This window comes from Mirounga angustirostris, unplaced genomic scaffold (assembly GCF_029215605.1).
Source record: "Mirounga angustirostris isolate CCGP_5_RB_7025 unplaced genomic scaffold, mMirAng1.0.hap1 SCAF_2, whole genome shotgun sequence".
Taxonomy (NCBI): domain Eukaryota; kingdom Metazoa; phylum Chordata; class Mammalia; order Carnivora; family Phocidae; genus Mirounga; species Mirounga angustirostris.
The window spans coordinates 102,681,785-102,705,093 of NW_026991710.1; the positions used below are offsets into that span (position 1 = coordinate 102,681,785).

At 35.7% G+C, this 23,309-nt stretch overlaps 1 protein-coding gene across 3 annotated transcripts in view; it reads left to right on the top strand.

Annotated features, from left to right (window-relative positions):
* AFG2A (AFG2 AAA ATPase homolog A) overlaps positions 1–23,309 on the top strand; it is a 343,557-nt gene that overhangs the window by 254,568 nt on the left and 65,680 nt on the right. For 2 of the 3 annotated variants that reach the window (XM_054508768.2, XM_045880488.3), the window contains one exon: positions 7,771–7,935. In XM_054508768.2, coding sequence (XP_054364743.1) covers positions 7,771–7,935 — 165 coding nt within the window. Of the gene's footprint in view, positions 1–7,770; positions 7,936–23,309 lie in introns of those variants that run through there. The other variant, XM_045880490.3, reaches the window with a different exon arrangement.

Sequence of the window (23,309 nt, forward strand, 5' to 3'; positions counted from 1 at the left end):
CAGGGTTCTACAGGAAGGAAAGCTCTTTCCTACTATTTTTTAAGCTAACTTTCACTGACAAGATCAGACCAGAAAAAGACCGGCTTTGGCTGTTGGCCCAGACAATGTTATAATCATTGAAGTGTACTCGACCTGCACTGCCCAGGGACAGTTACAACTTGGGGGGGGGTGCAGAGATGCATGCTGAGTGTTGTTCCAGTGACTTAGATGACATGTGTGCTCTATATCCTTTGCTGTGTTGTTCTCTCAACTATCAGGGAATTTTAAAACAGCCTAGATTATGAGTTTTTCCTTGGGTAAAAAGGATAACTTTTTGATGCAAGAATTATTTAAATTTCTTTTGCTACCTATATCATATTTCAGAACAAGAGTTTTTTTCATTTGTCCATCCATACTGTGTATCATTGTCCTGGTAGGATAATAAAGTAAAAAGTGGACTGATTCAACATCCAGCCTACTTTGTGCCATTTGTTGTGTGTTCTTGGGCTTCATTTCCTTTTTCTTAATGGGGGTATGACAATAACTACTTCACAGGATTTGGAGAAATATTAAGTAAAATACAGTATGTGAAAAGGGCTTTATAGATTCTTAAGGGCCATATAAACATTAATGTTATTTGCCTTAACTAACATTTTTAATAATTTTAAAACATATATTTACCGGAATCATTCTAATTTACTGAATCCTGTGTTTGTTTTAGGTAGGGGAGAAGTGATTCCCCGTAATTGACATGCAGTTTGAGTACTTAATTATGAAGTACATTTCAAGGAAGCTGATCATGCATCATTTTTACCTAATGTTCTATTGTTGGGTGTGGAGAATAGTCTATAAATAATTAAAACAGTCATTTTTAAACAAAGGAAGTTATCTTTACTGTGTGTTTGTTAATTGACTTTTTGCTTGCCAATTTATACATAACTTAAGAATTAATAGTTATCTGGTAGACATTCACCGTATTGTAGGTATTGAGACATATGCAGAAAGTATATACCAGCATTCTCCAAAGTGAAAATGGAATATTAACTTTTGAGATGTTTTATGATTAGAATTTTGGATAAAATTTGCATATACTACTGTAGCCTTCTCTTGGAAATTTATAATATCTATTAGTTAGGGTTCCAAAAATTTTTGCATATGGAAGGAAACCTGTTTAATTTTGCTTCTAACTGTTGTTTCCCAAACATTTAATAAGAAAATCCATTTCTGTATTACATCTGTTAACATTTACTGGAGTATTTTATGAAGCACTGGTATGAGATATAATGGAATTGATCCCATGAGTTTTAACAATCGATTTAGAACTCTATAAACAGAAACATGATAAAGCAAATTTTTAAAAGAGAGAGGAAGAGTTGACTATAGGATTGAAATGGTTGTGATACCTGCCAGTCTATCATCATGGCCAAATCATAAAAATTGATATTATTAAGTAAGTATTTCTTCTCTTATTGACCACTTCTTCTTTTATTTTTGTTTTATTGACCACTTCTGCATGACTTTTTTCAAACTGCTTAGTTGAAGGAGATAATCTTTCCAGATAGAGACAATCTGAGAACATCTCCAATGCCCTTGAATTTACCGATTGTTTGATAAATACTGAGAATCTAACAAATACAAGTTACTACTTTTTTAAATCAACTTTATTTATAATTCACATACCATAATAAACTGCATCAACTTAAAGTGTACAATTAATGTAAACATATATATAAACCTATGACACCATTTTTGCAGTCAAGGTATAGAATATTTTAATCAACCCCAAAAGATTACTTTTGCCCCCTTGGTAATCCATCTTTACTTCTGCCCCAGGTTTCAGACTACCACTGGTCTGCTTTTTGTAATTATAGGTTAGATTGGCTTTTTCTAATATTTTAGATAAATGGAATTATATAATATATATTCTTTCATATCTGATTTAACTCAACAGAATGATTTGAGACCTCATGCATGTTGTTAAGTGTATTGGTAGTTTGTTCATTTTTATTGCCAATTAGTGTTCGCTTATAGATGTATACATACTTTGTTTATCCATGCGTGAATTGGTGGACATTTGGGTTGTTTACAGTTCGAGGCTATTGTGAATAAAACTGCTATGAACATCCATGTGCAAGTCTGGATATATGTTTTTGTTCCTCTTGGGTAAATGCCTAAGAGTAGAGTAGCTAGGTTGTTATGGTGGGAAATGTTTGACTTTTATAGAAACTGACCTTTTTCAATCTTTGGTATTGTCAGTGTCTTTAATTTTAGTCATTTTTATAAGTATGTAATGATGTCATCACATTGTGGTTTAAATTTGCTTTGATCTGATAACTAGTGATGTTGAACATCTTTTCATTTACTTACTTCCCAACCATATAGTTTCCTTTATGACATTTTGTTCAGATTTTTTCCCCATTTTCTGTTGGTTGTGTTATTATTTATTCTTAAGGGTTCTTTATATATTTTGGATCCAAAATTCTTTTGTCGGATATGCCTACTGACATTTTATCCCAGTCTGTAGCTTGCCTTCTTATTTTCTTAAAGGTATGTTTTGAAGAGAAAAAAATTTAATTTTTAAAGACCAGTTTGTTAATTTTTTATACTTCTAGAAGTTTGTAGTTTTAGCTCATACATTGAGGTTTATGATCCATGTCAGGTTAATTTTTGAAATGTCAAGTAAGGATCAGTGTTCATTTTTAAAATATGAGTATCTAGGGTCACTTGGATGGCATAGTTGGCTAAGCATCCAGCTCCTGGTTTTGGCTTAGGTCATGATCTCAGAGTCATGAGATTGGGCACCAGGTGGGCTCCATGCTCAGTGCAGAGTCTCCTTAAGACTCTTTCTCCCTTTCCCTCTGTCCCTCCCCTCCTCATGTGCTCTCTCTCTCTCTAAAATAAAATAATAAGGGACGCCTGGGTGGTTCAGTCGGTTAAGTGTCCGCCTTTGGCTCAGGTCATGATCCCAGAGTCCTGGGATCAAGTCCCGTAAGAGGCTCCTTGCTCAGCAGGGAGCCTGCTTCTCCCTCTGTCTGCTGCTCCCCCTGCTTGTGCATTCTTTCTCTCTGACAAATGAATAAAATCTTTAAAAAAAATAAAATAATAAATCTTTTTTATAAATAAATATATATGAGTGTCTAATTGTTACAGCATTATTTTTTTAATGCTTTCCTTTCCTAGTTGAATGCCTTAAGAATAAAAATCATTATGGACTCCCTTATCTGTTCTGTTGATCTATATTTATCTCCTCTGGACCTTATCACACTGTCTTGGCTTTTTTAGCGTTATAAGTTTTGAAATCAGGTAGTGTAAGTCCTTCAACTTTTTTCTTTTTTGACTTGCTTTCACTATTCTCATAAATTTTATAATGTTTGTCAGTTTTTTTAAAAAAGCTCTTGTGAAATTTTTATTGGAATTACATTGAGTCTATAGATAAATTTGAAAAGAATGAATATCTTAATATTGAGCATTCTAATTCATGAACATGGTGTATCTCTCTTTATGTAGGTCTCTAATTTTTCTCAATAGTGTTCTAGTTTCCAGTGAAGTGTTCATTAATTTTATTCCTGTCTTTTATGTTTTATACTTTTCATGTATTCTCATAAAGTGGATTTTTAAAACTTCATTTTCTATTAGTTTACTGTTTAATATATAAAATACAATTTTTTATAATAAACTTATATTCTATAATCTTGCTAGTAGTTTTGTAGATTCCTTAGTATTTCTACAGAAACAATCATGTCATCTTCAAATGAGGATAGTTTTACCTTTTCCTCTTCCAAGTTCTATATGTCTTCCCCCCCCACCCAGTTTTTGTCTTTTGTCTTTTCATAAAGACTAGTACCTCTATTATATTTTTCAGTAGAAGTGGTGAGTTTTTACCTTGTTCTTTATAGAAAGCATTCAATATTTCAACATTAATTATGATATTAGCTGTTGGTTTTTCTAGATACCACCTCTCATATTGAAGTTCTCTTCTATTACTAATTTGCTGAAGGTTTTTTAACATGAGTGGATCTTGAATTTTGTGAAAAAGCTTTTTTGCACATACTAAAAAGATCATTTTTAGTGATCTTTTTGAATTTGAATTTGATTGAATTTCCTCCTTTATTCTGTTAATATGGTGAATTGTACCAATTGGATTTGGTTAAGATGATTTATTCATTTCATACATTGTGAGATTCTATTTGCTAATATTTTTAAGGTATTTTTGGGTCTGTGTCCATGAGTGTCATTAATCTGTAATTTTCATTTTTTTGTGATATCTTTGTTAGGTTTTGGAGTTAGTATTATGTTGGCCTTCTAAAACAACTTGAGAAGTGTTCCCTTCTCTTTATTCTGAAACGGTTGTACAATCTTGATGTTATTTCTTCTCTAATAGAATTCAGAAGTGAAACCATCTAGGCCTAGGTGTAAAAGTCATAATAAATTAAATTTTTAATTCAGTTCCATTTAAAAAATAAATATAGGGTCATTCTGATTTTTTAAATTTCATTTTGTGTCCATTTTGACAACTGGATTTTTTAAGAAACTTATTTTTTTTATCAAAGTTGTTGAATTTATTGTCATAAAGTTGTTCATAGTGTTCTCATTATTCTTTTTGCTATCTGTAGGATCTGTAGTGATAACTTCTCTTCCATTTCTGATGTTGGTGATTTGTTCTCTTTTGATCCTTGTTCAAATCTAGTTAGAATTTAATCAGTTTTTTTAAATCTTTACAGATTTCGACTCAGGTCATGATCTCATGGGTCATGAGATTAAGCCTGACGTTGGGCTCTGCACTGAGCGTGAAGTCTGCTTGGAGATTCTCTCCCTCTGCACCTCTGCACATTCATGTGCTTTCTCTCTCTCTCTCTCTCTCTCTTTCTCTCAAATAAATCAATAAATCTTTTAAAAAAATCTTTCCAGAGAACTACCCTTGAGTTTCAATTTTCTCTGTTGTTTCCTATTTCATTGATTTCTGCTCTCATCTTTATTATTTCCTTCCTTGTACTTACTCTTGAACCTTAGGTCATTAATTTTGAAATTCATTCCTACCATAAACATTTAAAGTTATAAATTTGTCTCTAACATTGTATATTCCACAAATCTTGGTATGTTAGATTTGCATTATCATTCAACTTAAAACACTTTCTAATTTCCTAATGATTTCTTCTTCGACCTGTGGTTTATTTAGAAGGGTGTTGTTTAATTTTCACGTACTTGAGGTTTTCCTCTGTGTCTTATTTTTATTTATTCTAATTTACCCTCTTATAGTCAGAGCACAACTTTGTATGATTTCAGTCCTTTTGAATTTGTTGAGTTTTGTTTAATGGCTTATCATATGAGCTGATTATACCATGTATACTTGAAAAAAATATGTGTTCTGCAGTTGTTGGGTATAATGGTCCATAAATAAATATCAGTTAGGTCACAGTGATTGATAGTCTTGTTCAGATCCTCAGTCCTCCCTATCTTTACTGATTTGTTTTCTAGTTGTTCTGTAATTGCTAAGAGAAGAGTTAAAATCTCATACTGTGATTGTGGAATTATCTTTTTATCTCTTTAATCCTGTCAGTTTTTGCTTTATATTATTTTGAGGCTCCATTATTAGGAACATACATGTCAAGAACTGTAAAGGTTCTGAGACTTTACCCTATTTGAAAGCTAACAAGTTAGCCTGCCACAATTTCATGGGAGCTTGGCTAAAGACATGAGATTCTTGGGTCAGAGACAGAGGACAACTTATTACTCACAGTATATTACTTACAGAATATCATGATTTGTGTGTGTGTGTTTGTGTGTGTGCACGCACGCATGTGTGTGCTGATTCTCTAAGACCTAAATTCCACCATGCAACCATATGAGGTCTTGATGTTTGTATTTTCTATAGTGTTTTATGTGTGGTATCAGCTACATTTTCAGGGTTTTTGTTTTTTGTTTCTTTAATTAGGAGATGTTCGTGTTAGAGTTCCTGTCTTCCTTATTTTCTGTATTTACTTCTATCAAATCTTTTTTCTGGGTATTTCATTCAAAAGTGCACATATAGAAATGTGCTGTGTTTCACTATTTATAAGTGAGTGTCTCTTAAATCTTCAAGAAATGCCATTTTTTTATTATGTCAGCAACAAGAGTAATTTTTTGGAAGTGGAAGGCATGTACAGTTTTGTAGTGTTTCATTTCCAGTGCTCTTCATTTCTTCCTGAAGATTCAGTTTTTCATCTTAAGTCATTTCCCTTAAATCTGAAGAACGTCATTTAGCATTTTCTGTAATGCCATTCTGCTAGAAACAAGTTTTCTTGGTTTCTTTTATCTGAAAATGACTTAATTTTTCATTATTAAAGAATATTTTCACTGGTACCAGAATTCTAGAATGACATTTTTATTCTTTCAGCACTTTAAAGATGTTGTTCTGCTGGTTTCTGCCCTTCGTTGTTTTGATTGAGAGTCCTTGGTGATTCAAATTATTGTTCCCTGCATTCAGTCTGGTAGCTTTCAAGATTTTGTCTTTGGTTTTCAGCAGTTTGCTATGATGTGTCTAGGTGTGGTTTTCTTTATATTTATTTTATTTTGAATTCACTGAGCTTCTTGATTGTGTAAATTTGTTTGTTTACCAATTTGGAGAAATTTTGGCTCATTCTTCTTCAAGTATTTTTTCTGCCCCATCTTCTCTTTCCTTTCCTTCTGGGACTGTAGTTACACAAATTAGACCTTTTGATATCAGCCCATGAGTGATCTTTTAATGTAAATCTTACCAATTCACCTTCTACTTAAAACTGTCTAATGACTTCTCTTTACAAGAAGAATATAGTCCAGACTCTTTACCCTGTCTTTTATGGCATTATGATCTGCCTATGACTGTCTTTCGGACCTCATTTCCTACTGCTTTTCCCTTTATTCACTCTACCACAGATTTTTTTTTTTCTTTCCCTGGAACATATCAGTCATTCTTGCTCTTTGTACTTGATACCTTGAATTCTCTTCCACCCATATCTTTCTAAAGTTGGCTCTTTTGGGTATCTGCATAAGTTACCTCCTCAGAGAGACTTTCTCACACCACCCCAACTAAAAGTTGCCCCAGCCCCTTAACACATTTTAGACCCATATCTGTTTTAATAACTTTATTGAGAAATAATTTACATAACAAATTTAACCCATTTAAAATATACAATTCAGTGGCTTTTAGTATATCCACAGACATATGTAACCATCACCACAATCACTTTTACACATATCTATCTTATTCATGCTATTTTCTAGTACCAAGAACAATGTCTGGTATATAGTGCATGCTCAATAAAGTTTCCTGAATAGATGAGTTCATTAGCTCTAAGATAATTTAGGCATTAGCCTCCAGTAAAATATGAGGGAAGTTCATTTGACTACTTTCAGCTCTAGAAGTATTCTTTTATCAGAGCTGTGCTATTTTGAGGGCTCTCTAAAACAGCTTAACCCATATTTTAAGAGTTATTGCAGGAAGTTCCAAAAAAAAGTCTTTTGATATAATGAATACAAGTCATATTACACATTTCTCTAAGAGAAAATAGCCATCTTTTATTGACCTGACAGTTGCTGAGAAGCAGAAAGCCTCTCAGAAGTATTGCTTTGCTATTTTCAAAAGTACTCTGAATATTGTTGATTTGTTTGAATCTTTGAAATAGATTATAGAATCACTAGTACTTGTTTTATGTACTAATTATGGGTAATAGTGGGTTATTCATGAGATTCTAGACATCCCCTCTCTTTGGTACCTTTCATGTGGAATGTCAGTCTTGAGCTTGGTTAATCTGCATTATCTCATCTTCTTTATAGGCTTTGATGCGGCCTGGAAGAATTGACAGAATCATCTATGTGCCTTTACCAGATGCAGCAACAAGAAGGGAAATATTTAACCTGCAGTTTCACTCTATGCCGATCAGTAATGATGTGGATCTGGATGAACTCATCCTCCAAACAGATACATATTCAGGAGCAGAGGTAAGATAGTTCTGCTCAAAATACCTTGGTGGCAGGAAAGCAGTGGGTTGGGGTCATTAGCAAAAAGACTGCTTGATACCAACTGTTTTAAGTAACTATATGTTAAGAAATCTTAAAACAGGAAATGCACTATATGACAGGTAATCACTAAATTAAATTACATTTTACTGGCCTCTATTATATCTCAATTGTTTTTCACCTGACTTCTGTTACTTCTCAAAATGTAGTCTTCAGAGAATTAACATGATATAGTGGGGAGAACATTGGACTAGAAGTAGAAGTTTCTTCTTTGGAGTTTCTTGATACATTAGCTTCCAACCATTCAGCTTCTCTGAACTTTGATTTCTTGACCTATCAAATGGAAATGAAACAAACTTTACATACTGTTTTCTTATAGAAATCATAAAAATGAAATAAGGATATCATGCAAGTGCTCAGAAGTACAAGAATTGGCAGAGAGATTGTATTATTACCATAGTTTATCATTTTGGAAAATTATGTTAGTCTACTTATGTATTAACAAAGATTCTCTCGTAAAAACGGTAAGAGAGGGGCGCCTGGGTGGTTCAGTCGCTAAGCATCTGCCTTTGGCTAGGGTCATGATCCCAGGGTCCTGGGATCAAGCCCCACATGGGGCTCCCTGCTCAGCGGGAAGCCTGCTTCTCCCTCTCCCATTCCACCTGCTTGTATTCCCTCTTTCACTGTCTCTCTTTCTGTCAAATAAATAAATAAAATCTTAAAAAAAAACACACACACACACAGTAAAAGAGGATGCCTGGGTGGCTCAGTCAGTTAAGCATCTGCCTTCGGCTCAGGTCATTTTCCCAGGGTTCTGGGACCGAGTCCCACATCGGGCTCCCTGCTCTTTGGGGAGTCTGCTCTTGCACACTCTCTCTCTCTCTCTCTCACACATGCACACTCTCGCTCTCAAATAAATAAAATTTAAAAATAAATAAATAAGTAATAAAAACTGTAAAGGGGACAGTCTATAATCTACCCTTAGCTGTGAAAGTATACTCTCAATAAGAACAATAAGACCTCTGTGAGGGGCGCCTGAGTGGCTCAGTTGGTTAAGCAACTGCCTTCGGCTCAGGTCATGATCCCGGAGTCCCAGGATCGAGTCCCACATCAGGCTCCCTGCTCAGCAGGGAGTCTGCTTCTCCCTCTGACCCTCCTCCCTCTCATGCTCTCTGTCTCTCATTCTCTCTCTCGCAAATAAATAAAATCTTAAAAAAAAAAAAAAAAAAAGACCTCTGTGAAAAAATGAAAGTTTTCAAGTATGGCAGGTAAACATTTTTTCCTCTCCGTGGCAACTTTTTGCTTAGGCCATTTTTATTTACAAAATAAAATTCCAATTAAAATAATCGTGCATCTTTTCTACATGCATTTCTCAAGAAAGGACAGGCTGTAGTCCTCAACACAGAAGTATCTTCTGAATACCACTAATAGGGATTTGTACTAGGAAATTAGTATCTTTTTAAATAAGAAATTATAAATTCTTTTATTCGGAATTATCCAGCAGACAAACTTCACATTCTGTCTGCTTGCTATTGTTTGTAATCTGTCCTTTGTGAAAACCAAAGAGATTAATACATAATAGATCATTAGTGTACTCAGAGAGTATTGTGGGTAAATTTACATGTAGAATTGGAGTGAGTGTATCATTCAGTCATAGCTAATAACAACTAAAATAAATCCCAAATCTCCTCATTGTTTTATCTCAACTGTGAACTATGTATATTTGATTTTCCCCCTGTAGGTTTTTCATTTTCACTGAGAGGGGAAAAAAAGTCATATAGAAAGAAACTTGAGAAGCAGTTGAAGTACATACGTTTTTAAGTCCTATCTGAAAAAATAATCCTTATGATCATCTTCTTGACATGACAGTCCATTAAGTTAAAATGAACATATAGTTGCTGTTAACTGACTGCTCCAGCATTTCTAGAATTCAGTTTTGGTTGTGAGACCAAGGGCAGGCAACGTGTGTATGATACATCAGTTTACAGGAAACAGCAAAGAGAAGAAACCGTAAATCTTCCACTTGAGCTGAGTAAAGTGGAAGAGCAGTTAGCAAGGTAGAAATGTGCCTTTCTCACTTTGAAGTAATTAATGGTAGTAGCATAGAAGTGCAAAACAAAAATCAAAGCCAGTGAGATTCTGTCTGGCTGAAAGGAAAAAACTCACTTGGTGCCAGAAATTATTGTAGCAGCTTGCTAGTTCTTATGTAGTACATGTCTTACTCAGGCTGTAACATAAGCACATTCATTTCTGATTAATTTTTATAGCAGATCTTCTAAAAATAGTCACAAGGAAAAGTAGCAGAAAATTCTGTCCCTCCTTGAATTACATTTATGGGTCCCATAATGGTTGGTGGGGGAAGTATATCCCACCCTGATCCTAATTATAATCCATATTTTATTACAACTTCATAGAAATTTTATTCAGAGCTATTTCTTAGTAGTTCTGGAGTTTTCCATTTGGGCCAGACAGATTTGTTCCATATTGTTTGTTTTGGGCTTTTGTTTTTGTTTTTTGTTTTTGTCTGATTATTTAGGCAGTTCACACAGGTGCCCTTTTGTTTCAAGAGAACTATGATTTTCTTAAGTCTTAAAATTAAATAAATAGGAAATTTAAGACAGACAACATTTAGCTTCAAATAAAATATAAGATCCCATCTTTCCCCCCACCTCTTTCCTTCAGAATGAAAATGGTGCAGCAATGTTGAAAGCCCAAATTAGCTGATTATTTTTTTTTTTTTAGCAGTAAGACAAATTCAACCTGGAACCCTCAGTCACCTGACTCCTACAGATCCAGTGCTTTACCACTGATTGAACTAATTTATTTCGTCCTTCAGCACAGAACCTATTACATAGTACATACTTAAATAAGCATTTAACAAACTGAAAAAGAAAAAAGATTTTTGAAATTATATTTAGGAAGAATAGACTTCCCTTTGTCGTTGTCATAAGGAGAGCCCTCTAACTTTGCAGCTGTACACCGTGCTACGGCCACAGCTACTTGTTCAACTCTAGAGAGTGTCTCAGTGGCCACTTCTGGTATAAAATGAAAATACTGATAAATTTGTTGTCTTCACAGGAGAGTATTATCAATTTTATATATTAATATATTAATTGTGTATTATACATTAATTTAAACTGTACAGTCTTAGCTGTATGAACAAGAATTTGGCCAGGTGAGTCAGAAGATGAGGAAATGGCTGACGCTGGTGTCTGTGTTTTAGAAACAGAAAAATGTTTAACTGTAGTGAGTATTTTCTTCATCTTTATTTTTAATTAAAAAGCTATAGAGCTATAGTCATGTGACTCTTGACCTTGGGGTTGTGAATTCAAGCCCCACGTTGGGCATAGAGTTTACTTAAAAAAATAAATTACGACAACAACAAAAAGCTATAGAGTGGTTGGAGATGATATGGGTACTTTTAACGACTGAAATGGAGGAGTTACTTTTTAAAAATGTTTTCTTTCAACCTAGTGCTTTATTCTGCTCAGTCAACATTGTTTCTTTCTTTTTTTTTTTTTTTTTAAATTTTATTTATTTATTTGACAGAGACACAGCGAGAGAGGGAACACAAGCAGGAGGAGTGGGAGAGGGAGAAGCAGGCTTCCCGCCGAGCAGGGAGCCCGATGCGGGACTCGATCCTGGGACTCCAGGATCATGACCTGAGCTGAAGGCAGACGCTTAACGACTGAGCCACCCAGGCGCCCAGTCAACATTGTTTCTTAAAGCTTACACAGGCTGTGTTTCAAATGGCCCCTTAGACCCCACTGAGTTTCTCCATTTTCCCTCCCTGGAGAGGGTAGACAGAGAACTGAAGCATTTCTTTAATTCTCAGGCGAGTCCCAAGGGGAAGTTTGTTGCCAGCTGGAAGGGGAATAGGGTCACAAGGGAGCAGCCTCCACAGAGAGGTTGAAGCAGGTGGTAGCATCCTTCAGCCATCCCTGTGCCTGCCTCTCCCCGGTGGCCAGAACCTCATTGTCTTTGTGGCTTCTTGGCTGTAGCTCCCAGTTAATAGAAAAACATGTTGCCATTTAAAAGCAGATGGGAATTCAGTTCAGGAGGAAATAAGAAGTCTTTTTTGGTTATACCCATTGTTTTCTTTTGCTTTGATTTTTGTTTTTTAAGTTATTTGTAGCAGATTCCACTTCATTTTTTCATTTGTCTTTTATCCAATTATCTGAGTTACTTTAGGAAAACTTTTATCTTACCCACCAACAGGAAATCAACAGTCACAAATACGTGCACATGAAAGGCATAACCCGGCCCATTACCCATGTGCCATGTGCTTGGGAACAGAGGTGACGAGTAAGATATGTAATTTCCTCTCTGTATAGGAATTTGCTGACATAGGCTCACACCTAGTATCTGTAAAATTGGAGTTGAATGTTTACTTGTATTTGGATGTTATCCTCCTGTTAGTGATTATCTCATCAAATGAAATTGATAATATATGTCTAAGAGCCAGGTATCAGTTGCATAATTTATAAATAATATAGACAATCAGAGCATTTGTTTCATACATCCAGAATTGAGGATTCAACTTCCAAGAGAGGCAGTAAAGGGAAAACAAAACAGAATTTTAATGTTGCATTTGAGTAGACTTTTAAAAGAATTGTAGTCTTTTTCTTTCAGGGTGGTTTCAGGCAAGTTATTTAACCTCTTTGGACCTCAGTTTTCTCATTTTTAAATTATCTAAGTGACTGAAATTGTTTTGAGGGTTAAAGGAGGTAACAAACATAAAAGCACCAAGGAACAGTGCCTAACACATAAAGAGTGCTTTATAAATGTTACGTCCCTTTATTCTTTCTTCCTCTTATCTGTTCAGTGTTTATATTTACCACTGAAGTATTAGATGATGTTGTTATAAGGTGGCAATGTCTTGCATTGCCTCAATAACCAGATAACGTATCTGAAAGCTAAGTTATAAATGAGTTGCTTCTTGTTCTTTTCTAAAGAATATAACATCTGCTTAATATGGTGATTTTTAGGGGTGCCTAGGTGGCTCAGTCGGTTAAGCGGCTGCCTTCGGCTCAGGTCATGATCCCAGGGTCCTGGGATCAAGCCCCGCATCGGGCTCCTTGCTCAGCAGAGAGCCTGCTTCTCCCTCTCCCTCTGCCTGCCTCTCTGCCTACTTGTGCTCTCTATCTCTCTGTCAAATAAATAAATAAAATCTTTAAAAAAAAATATGGTGATTTTTAGGGTAATCTAATGAACCTAGTACTAGAAAGTCCTCTTAAAGCAATTTATTAAATACATTCCATGCTAAGTTTTTAAAAAGCTTTAACTTCATGTAAATTTAGTCTATTTTTGTTTTACTAAAATCATGTGTCTTGCCCTGGATTTTGTTTTGTAGTTTCTGCCTTTCTGGGTCTAATAGCTCAAGGTCTTAATGCCAGCTTGACATTAAAAAATTACCTTCCAGTGTGGGGCGCCTGGGTGGCTCAGTCGTTAAGCATCTGCCTTCGGCTCAGGTCATGATCCCAGGGTCCTGGGATCGAGCCCCGCATCGGGCTCCCAGCTCAGCGGGAAGCCTGCTTCTCCCTCTCCCACTTCTCTGCTTGTGTTCCCTCTCTCGCTGTATCTCTCTCTCTGTCAAATAAATAAATAAAATCTTTAAAAAAAAATAAATTAAAAAATTACCTTCCAGTGTGCCTCATTAATTCAAGAAGGTTCTAGTCACCATGCTTACACTATTACAGCTTTACAAAGAGAGAACTAAATTAATTTTCTATCTTACTGATTAATATTTCTTCTGACATTCTCTTTTCTTCAACACAATGAAAACAGAAAAAAAAAAAAAATCACCATTTCGGATGTCTGTACTCTTCCTACATGAAATCTCTTGTGGCAATTTTCCCCAAACTAAAAATCAAGATCAGTGTATTTGAATTTGACATAGATTGACTCTATCTAACAATACATCTGAGATAATAATGAAGACCCTCTGTTAGCTGGTCTCGGGCCCTCTGATTAATATTATTAGGGAGGACCCTGGCAGCCCTGTTCCTGTCCCCAAAGTGAAGCAGAATGCCACAGCACTTAGCAACCTCCTATACACTGTCTGCAACATACTCGTCCTGCCTAATCAGAAACTGCCCTATGAATACGTACTGTTATAACCCACTGGTCTGCTGTTCTTAGTTGAGGTCCTTGTTATCGCCCTACTCCTCTTTGTGCATTTACCCTAAAATTCTGTATCCCAGAATGTCAGAATACTCTTTTGTTACACAGCCTGGTGAAATCACTGCTTTGTCATTAAAACATCGTGACCACCCCACGAGAAGTGGCTTCTCGTTTTGAACGCTTTTACACTGATTTCTGTTTTACTTGTTTAGCTCTTCGTACCTATTTTCCTCGTAGTTATTTTGATATGAGCAGCCACCTCATCTCCCCAGACAAAGTGGAAGATTCTCTGCAGCGGAAGCCAGGTTTTGTACTTCCCGGAGTGCAGCAGAGCACCCATTATCTCCCAGTGAGTGGCTGAGTCACAGATTTATGTGTTGAATCTGTCAGCCTCCCAACAAAAAATGTCAGTTTTAACATTCACCTAAAGTGGCATTTTCTGGTTGCAAATGTGTTTTTGTATACGTTATCTATTTGAGTATCTTAACACTATGGGAACACACCAGAGCGAAACAAGAACAGTGGATTTCTCCGAAGTCCCACAGCGAATAAGTGACAAACCCAGGACCAAAAACCAAATCTTTCAACTGCTCCTGAAAGACTTTTCATGATCTCTTCATGCCTTGGAGTCAGCTGAGGAGTCTTTGAAAGCTTTTCATTATTCTCTTTGACATATCTGAATTTTTAGTAAAGGTTTGCCTGCTCTTATGGACAGTGACTTAGCAAACTAAGCAGCAGATAGGAAACATCTTTACATTTTTATGTGTACTTATCTTGTATGTGATTATCTTTAGTTACCCTGTTGTTCAACTTCCCAAATAAGTATAAGCTACTTGAAGTTAGGAACTATGTTTTTCTTTATTTGTGTTACTGTATTTTCCAGGTAGTGAGAATAAAACCTGCAGTTTTGAAGGGAAAACATATAAATGACTAAGTTCCATATAATGTGTTCATGTGGCATGATCTAATGATGTGCAGAATACTATGAGAGAAAGAAGAGGATATGACTCACCCTGGATTTGAGCAAGGGGGTAGTTGATCTGAGTGTTAATGGGTGAATAGGAGTTCCCTAAGTCAAGTGGGGCTGGGGAGAGACCATTCCTGGCTGATAGAAAGGCAGAGATACATAAAAGAACATTGTGTGTCCTAGATTTTGTTAAAGGTTGAAATATGACTAGAAGAAAGAGTCTGCATATAGAAGTATTAGGTGATAAAACAAGAAAAGTACGTAAGACAAATACAAAGGACCTTGAATATCATCTGAACTTGCTTTTCTCCTTTAAGCACTGGAGAGCCATTGAAAAGGTTAATAAAAAATGTTGTGATTAAACTTGTATTATCAAAAGATTGGTGGTGTTTTGTGTCCAAAACCACCATTAGCCCTACCCAGCACTATTATGTGAATTAGAAAAAGGTGCTCCTTTGCCCCACTTAATGACAGCTACCTGCCAGAGCTAAAGCTTTGTCAAGCAGAGAATGAGCTTATAAAGTCCCCATTTCAGTCCGTATTTGCCCCCTCAGCTGGGCATCCTGATATGGACACAACCTTCACATCTCTGTAAGACACTCATTTTTGGCTTACCCACTTTTAAATATCTCTCAGAGTGCCTAGCATAATAGCTCATATAAAGTTGATATGTATGCATTGAATAAGGAAATTTAGATTTTATATCCCAAGTAGGTAAACTACTTTCTGGGATTTTAAGATTTGCTTCATGAACCCTTGGACAAACACGTTATGTGAATGGGATAAATTATGGGAATTCGTTATTTATTATAAATTATGGGGGGAGATGAGAGTATTAAAGATGTCTTTTGCGTAATGTCTTTTTGGGCATGAGGGTGATCTGACTGCAACCTCTGTCACCCCATTGATCATTAGGGTTGATTCAGTTGATCTGGCTGGCTAGGCAGGTGTCTTCTTCCTCCTTCACCGCTCCATGTGCGTCCCTCCCAAAGCTGCGTGCATGCTCAGTTGAAGAGGACCCTTCTTTGGTCAGCGGTGTACGAGTAGCTGTGCTCCAATGCTAGAACCTTCAGACAAGCTCTCAAGTAGCATTTGTAGGAGAACATAGGGTAGTCAAGCTTCCAAGACTGAGACACATACAAATGAGGCGCTGCATTGTAGCAGTCTGCCTTTCTTTAAAACAACAACGAAATGGTGTCTTTTGTGCAATGTTAAACCAGCCATGAGGTACAGCACCTGGTATGAATGGCCAAAATGATGAAACTCAGGTGCTTTATGCCCTCTGAGCCATCTTATCACATATAACGTTGTATAAAAGCTCCTAGGGCCAACACCTAATCTCCACAGCTCTTTTCAATTGCTAAAATGTGGCTACCCTGTTGCAAATGAGTTATGATGGAATCTTCAGAGCAAAAATCAGCATATACCAAAAGCAGATATTTAGGCTGTAACTTTTATGCCAGCCCACCACCCCTTCCCTTCCCCTGTCCCTACAATTTTACAATCTACATACTAAATGAAGAAGTTTGGTAAAAGCCAAGACTTAAATCTTCATCCTGTCTTGACCATGTATTACAGTATTAGTTGGGTCAAATAAGTTATCATCTCTAGAACTCAGTTTTCATATTTTAACAGGGGAGGTAAGAATATGGTCTCTGTGATTCTTCCTAGTGTTAAAAATCTATGTGTTATATACCTATCATAGATTAAATTAATTGTATAAGGAATCTCTTAGGGATTGGACTTCCAGGGATATATAACATGGTTTTGTTTCCTTTACAGTGCTTCTAGAAACCTGGGATCTTAGGGTCTTAGTCACTGTCTCTATATACTTGCTACTGTAGCCTAGAGATCCTAATCATAGCATCAGAGGAATAGGAACATTAAGAGACTGATGGTGCATAGAATTCGGATTTTAATAAAATTCTACTTAGCAAACTTTGAATTTTTCACTGAATGGAAATGTAAGTTTTATCTGCTCAGAGAGTCCCAGTAATTTTTTTTTTTTTTCTGAGAACTTTGGTTTCTCTGCTTTTCACCTTCCTTAAGAACAGTTAGTCAAGTTCAATATCTGTGATTCTGGGAGCACTATGGTAAAAGGTGTTATAAAATGGGAATAAGCCACCAGTCCACTTCTTCCCTAAACTCTTTGTTAGGAAAGTAAGCAAAAGTTACAAGGTTATAATATTCATTTTAATGTAGTTTTTTAGAACTTCCAACGTATGGAGATGTGAACATCCTCTGTATTTCCAAACTTCAGCACCTACTCAAACTGGCAATACAAGAACCTTAATTCAACTTACCTGAAGGCTATTTCAGATAGGATGTTTACACCAAAGCAAATAATTTTCCAGAATACCTTGTGCTGTGATACCTGTATTACTGACTCCTTGCCAGATGTTTAAAGCTGCTGTCAGCTTATAAGAAGCATTAGTCAGAAAGGAAATGGATGTCGAATGAGAGGCTGGCTGGCAACAAACTTAATAGAGCATTTTATAACCAAGTACTGAAGCCCTTTATAAGGAAGCAGTGTATCAAGGCAACAAGTTATTCAAGACCTAATCATCTAGAACCCCAAACCTGGGTTCCAGGCTAAATCTATATCTGTGAAGAATTACTCAAGCCAGTAGTAATGCTAATTTAAGCATTTTAACATTCTGCCTTGTTTCTCCTCTTCTGGATTCTCAGTCTCTATTGACACATGCTGGTTCCCCAGAATTTTTGCACATTTAATCTGTATTTCTTCATCTTCAAAAGAGTGATAAAATTTAGGAGTTCTACTAACTTGAGAGGAACACAATTTTAAAATGATGTGTAAAGCATGCTATTAATTCTGTATTTATAGATTCTGGTAGACTTGGATACTTTTGTTTGGTTATTTGAGGTGATGGAAGGCTAATTTCTAATAATTCTAATTGATCTGTGTATGAAAAGAATGCCACAAATATATGTAAAAACTGGTTATTCTTTCTTTTCTTTTTTTTTTTTTTAAGAGAGAGAGAGAGAGTGAAAGAGAGAGCACAAGGGGGGGTAGGGTCAGAGGGAGAAGCAGACTCCCCACCGAGCAGGGAGCCTGATGCGGGACTCGATCCCGGGACTCCGGGATCATGACCCAAGCCGAAGGCAGCCGCCCAACGAACTGAGCCACCCAGGCGCCCTGGTTATTCTTTTAAGAATATTTTTTACCAGGTGCCTGGGGTAGCTCAGTTCCTTAGGCATCCAACTCTTGATTTCAGCTCAGGTCATGATCTCAGGGTTGTGAGATCAAGCCCTGCATCAGGCTCCTCACTGGGTGTGGAGCCTCCTTAAAATTGTCTCTCCCTCTGCCCCTCCTCTTTCACTCTCTCCCTCACTTAAAAAAAAAGACTTTAAATAGAATATTTTTTACTATGCAAAACTGCATTATAGTTAAGCAAATGGGTTATGGAATGAGAAAGATTTAAATCCAAATGCCTAGTATGCCCATTTTTTTTTACCTTGTGATCAGTTTCCTTATATATAAATAAGGATAAGAAAAGTCTCTACTTCATAGATCTGTTGTCCAGATTAGATGAAATAATTCCTATAAGGGACTTACCCTTGTAAGTACATAGCAAGTGTTCAGTAAGTCATTTTTGTTATATTTTTTATAATCAGCAAATTCAGTCTAACTAATTGATCTTTAATATGAAAAAATCCACAGCTTAATTTTTTCATATTTCATTGCCTTAGAGTTTATGAATACTCATAATGAGTGTTTCATGTGTATTCATGTTTTTTAGTCTTAATGGTGTGTTCTTTAAATTCAAACTGCATTTCATAGTTACATGCAGTATTTATTTCAGCTAGTTTCTATTTATAAACATTTGTAATCCCTATTTTATTTTTTTCCTGTTAAACATGTATACTATTTTTTACTCTCAAGTGTGCAAAGCTAATGTTTCCTTACAAACTGTTAACATAATATCCCTGTATCAGCATATTCTTCAAGGTAATACTAGTTACTAGTATACAAGTTAATTCTAACTTGTTTTAACATAAATTTTGTTGGTTAAGAGAAGTGAAACCAGCAACTTTAGAAAGTTGAGGGTTTCTTTTTCTTTTTTTTTTTTTTAAAGATTTATTTATTTCAGAGAGAGGGAGAGAGCATGAATAGGAGGGGCAGAGGGAGAGAGGGAATCCGAAACAGACTCTGGGCTGTGCGCAGAGCTCACGCGGGACTTGATCCCATGACCATGAGATCATGACCCCAGCCGAAACCAAGAGTCAGGTACTTAACCGACTGCACCACCCAGGTGCCCCTAGAGTAATCACTTAGGAAATAAGCATACCTAATTACTGTGCCCTTTCATTTAGGTTAGGATTAAACCCAGGTATCTAGGTAAGGGTCAGATATCTAACACTAGGGGCACCTGGGTGGCTCAATCTGTTAAGTGACTGCCTTCGGCTCAGGTCATGATCTCGAGGTCCTGGGATTGAGCCCTGCATCGGGCTCCCTGCTCCACCGGAGGCCTGCTTCTCCCTCTCCCCCTCCCCCTGCTTGTGTTCCCTCTCACACTGTCTCTCTCTCTCTGTCAAATAAATAAAATCTTAAAAAAAAAAAAGAAATCTAACACTAATGACAAAAGTACTACATGTCATTTGGTGTCTGATGGTGACAATGGGATGTTCTCATTCTTCATCCCCAAATGACAGTAATTCCGAGTTCTGAATGGCGTCATTCTATTAAAATGTTATAAAACTCTATCAAATGGTTGTTCAGAGTTACACTGTAGTCATTAGGTTGTTCTTAAATATAACCTTCACTACGTTTTAAAAATTTAAAAACAAAATCTAACCTTTCCTTAAGCTAGAAAGAAAAGTAGAAAGAATTATTAAGACTTTCAGAACTCTCTTTTTTTGTTTTGTTTATGTTTTCAATCTGTAACAACAGTTAACTCTTTTTGCTATTAAAATCTGGAAAGTGGATTTTACTTTTATACTTGTAGGAAGGTTTCCTTATTCAAGACATTAGGCATAATGCACATGCCACATTTACCATTGTGGAAGTTTCAAATCATAAATTAATTATGTTTTCTTTTTCTTCAGAATTAAAAAAAATCACTTAAACTGGTTTTGGCATTAGGACAAGACATTTTTTCAGCACTAGGAAAGTAGCCCTTTGGCATATTTTTTATTCACTTCAAAAGAGTCCTTAAGGAGTTGTTTTATATTTAAAACCAAGAATTGTATTTAGTTTGCCTAACATTAATTTCTTGCCAGAATCCTTAAAAATATAAAAGGTCACACATATACTCTCAGGTATAAAAATAGTAGTCCCCAGCATTTATTTTGTTGTTGTTGTTGTGTGCCATAAGCCTGTGTCAGAACTGGAGATTAGGGGGAAATAAACCTAAAAGTTGTCAATTGAAAATTAACTTTCTTGTTATACAACCGAGTTGATCATAATTGGCATGAAATATGTACACATGCGCAGGTTCACAAATGCTGGTCTGATGGTTCGCTTATGGCTTCCTTGTAGTTTAATAAAAGACACTTAAGCTATGATTTCACCATTCATTTATGAAATTAGTGTTGTGCATCTGGTTTGTACAGCACATCAAAAAATTCCTGCCATGTCTAGTCCACTTCAATTTTGAACCCTATGGGATACTTTCATGGGTAGATAATACCTTCAGTGCCTTTAAATTAGGCTTTTTTGTTTTTTCAAAAATATTTATTTACAAAATTTTAGTACATTTATTATGTAAAGCAATTTACATTAATATTTTCATTTTGTACTTGTATATAAAACTAGAAGCCCATAGTTGAATTTTAGGGACATAATAAAATAACTCAAGGATAAGACTTGGTTGATGTTATACATTATAAATTATGTAAAAATTAAAACACATTGAAGTTCAACTTTTACATCATCTAGCTTAGTATACAATTTGGTTTAATGTGGGTATGACTTAGATCCTACCCCAGGTGGCTCTGTGATGGATAGTTTCCCATGCAAGTCCCCTGAAATGTATTACATCCCTAGTATAAGTAATCACAAAAGAGCAAACATAAGTTTTAGCTCCTGGAAGCAGGAGAACATGCATTATTAAAGCCAACCAACAGGAAAAAAAAAAAAAGGGAGATTTTCTTTTCTTTTTTAGGCACAGAGCAAGTCCGATGCAAGATTAGATTAAACAGTTTGTCTTCACTTTTCACCATTTATCTTCCAAGTTTGCTGCCTCACCCCAGTATCCTCTAGACCTACTTTTCTGAGTGCTTTTTTTGACAGTCCCAATCAGTTGTCTCAGAAAACAATCTAATTGAATCAAATCACTATAAATCCAAATAATCAGTATTACTTCTGGGGGCATCTGCATTTTAAAAAATTTTACTTTCCCAAATAAATTTCTAACTGGTCAGTGTTCAGATTGTTTAAGAACAAGTGAATAAAAAAAACCCTCCAAAGTATTCCAGTCTCCTTCCTGTAGCTTTCTTGCTCTTAACTCCTTTACCTTCCCTCTTCTGCTGACTTTCAGGATACTTCAAGGGCTCAAGTTTCCTTGTAAAAAAGATTTATTCTACACCAACAATTTTTACATTAAAAAGCATCCAGTGAACATAAATAAAAGTATTTACAATTTGTTGAAAGGACTTCCAGTCTTTTCTATTGTATGCAATTACATTTTCACATGGTTATAATCAAATTGCATAATAAGTTTTATTGACTCTGGTATTAGTCTAACCTCATCTTAAACGCTGCTATTATATTTTACTGAGCCTTATTAGCATTGGGGACTTTGGGGTGGAAACTAAAAGGTAGGTAACCGTAATAGAAAACCCTGTAGTAAGTGATTTTATAATTGGGAAATCCTTATATTTTAGAGGATCGTTTAAAATTTTATCTCTGAAAGCATTAGGGTTCTTCAGTCAGGGGAGCCCAAATTTAATCTGTAAGATTTTGTTTGATAACAAGGATTTTTTCCTAGAAGAATTTTGGTTTGGGGCATCTGGCTGGTTTAGTCAGTGGAGCATGCCACTCTTAATCTCAGGGTCATGGGTTCAAGCCCCATGTTGGGGGTAGAGATTACTTTTAAAAAAGAAAGATAAAGAGAAGGTAAGAAGGAAGGAAGGGGGGGAGGAAGTGAAGGAAGGAAGGAAGGAAGAAAGAAAGAAAGGAGGAGGGAGGGAAGAAGGAAGGAAGGAATTTTGGTTTGAAGGCCCCAATGTAAGAGGAAATTCATAGTTAAAAATATAGAAAATTGAGTTTTCTACAAAGGCACCAAAAAGACAACTGAGATAGAGAATAAAATTCATAACCAATTTCTGCCCTTTGTAAGAAGATTTTTTTTATTAGACATTTTTAGATAAAATTTTTGGAAATATATTAGGTATAGAAGTCATCACTTCCAAAGAAAAATATTACATCACCAATCCTTAAGCATGACCCCTAAAACTAGGATATACATACTTAACACCATATTTCTCTACTATTTGTATACAAAATTTGAAAAGTAATATTTTCTATTATCAAAGAACCAATTTTTTTTTCAGTGATACATTTTTATGACTGGAAAGTTATATATGGGAATCTTATCTCCAAACATTTATCTCACTAGAAAAATTAGAAGTGTTTCTCCTACCTTACTATAAGATATGCTTTTGGTAGCTAGAATTATCTCTTAAATGTCATATTTAATAATGTATATATTTCTTATTAATAGATTTTAGGGTTTTTTTAAAGATTTTATTTATTTATTTTGAGAGAGAGTGAGAAAGAGCAAGTGTGAGTGGGGTGGGCAGAGGCAGAGGGAGAAGGAGACTCCCCACTGAGCAGGGAGCCTGACGTGGGGCTCCATCCTAGGACCCTGAGATCACCACCTGCGCCGAAGGCAGACGCTTAACCAACTGAGCCACCCAAGCGCCAAAATAGATTTTAGTTTTGAGCAATTTTAGGCTTACAGAAAAATAAGTGGAAAATGCAGAGTTCCCATTTACCCTCTCGCCTCTTCCTCCCAGTTTCCCCCATCATTAATATCTTGCATTATTGTGATATGTTTGTTAAAAATTGTTGAGCCAATATTGATAAATTATTATTAACTAAGTTCCATAGTTTACATTAGGGTTCACTCTTGATGCTGTACTTTCTATGGATTTGACAAATATATAATGACATTTGTATCTACCATTACTGTATCATGTAGAATAATTTCACTGCCCTAAAAATCCTGTGTGCTTCACCTATTCATCCCTACCTCCCTCATCCCAAACCCTTGATCTTTTTACTGTCCCCATAGTTTAGCCT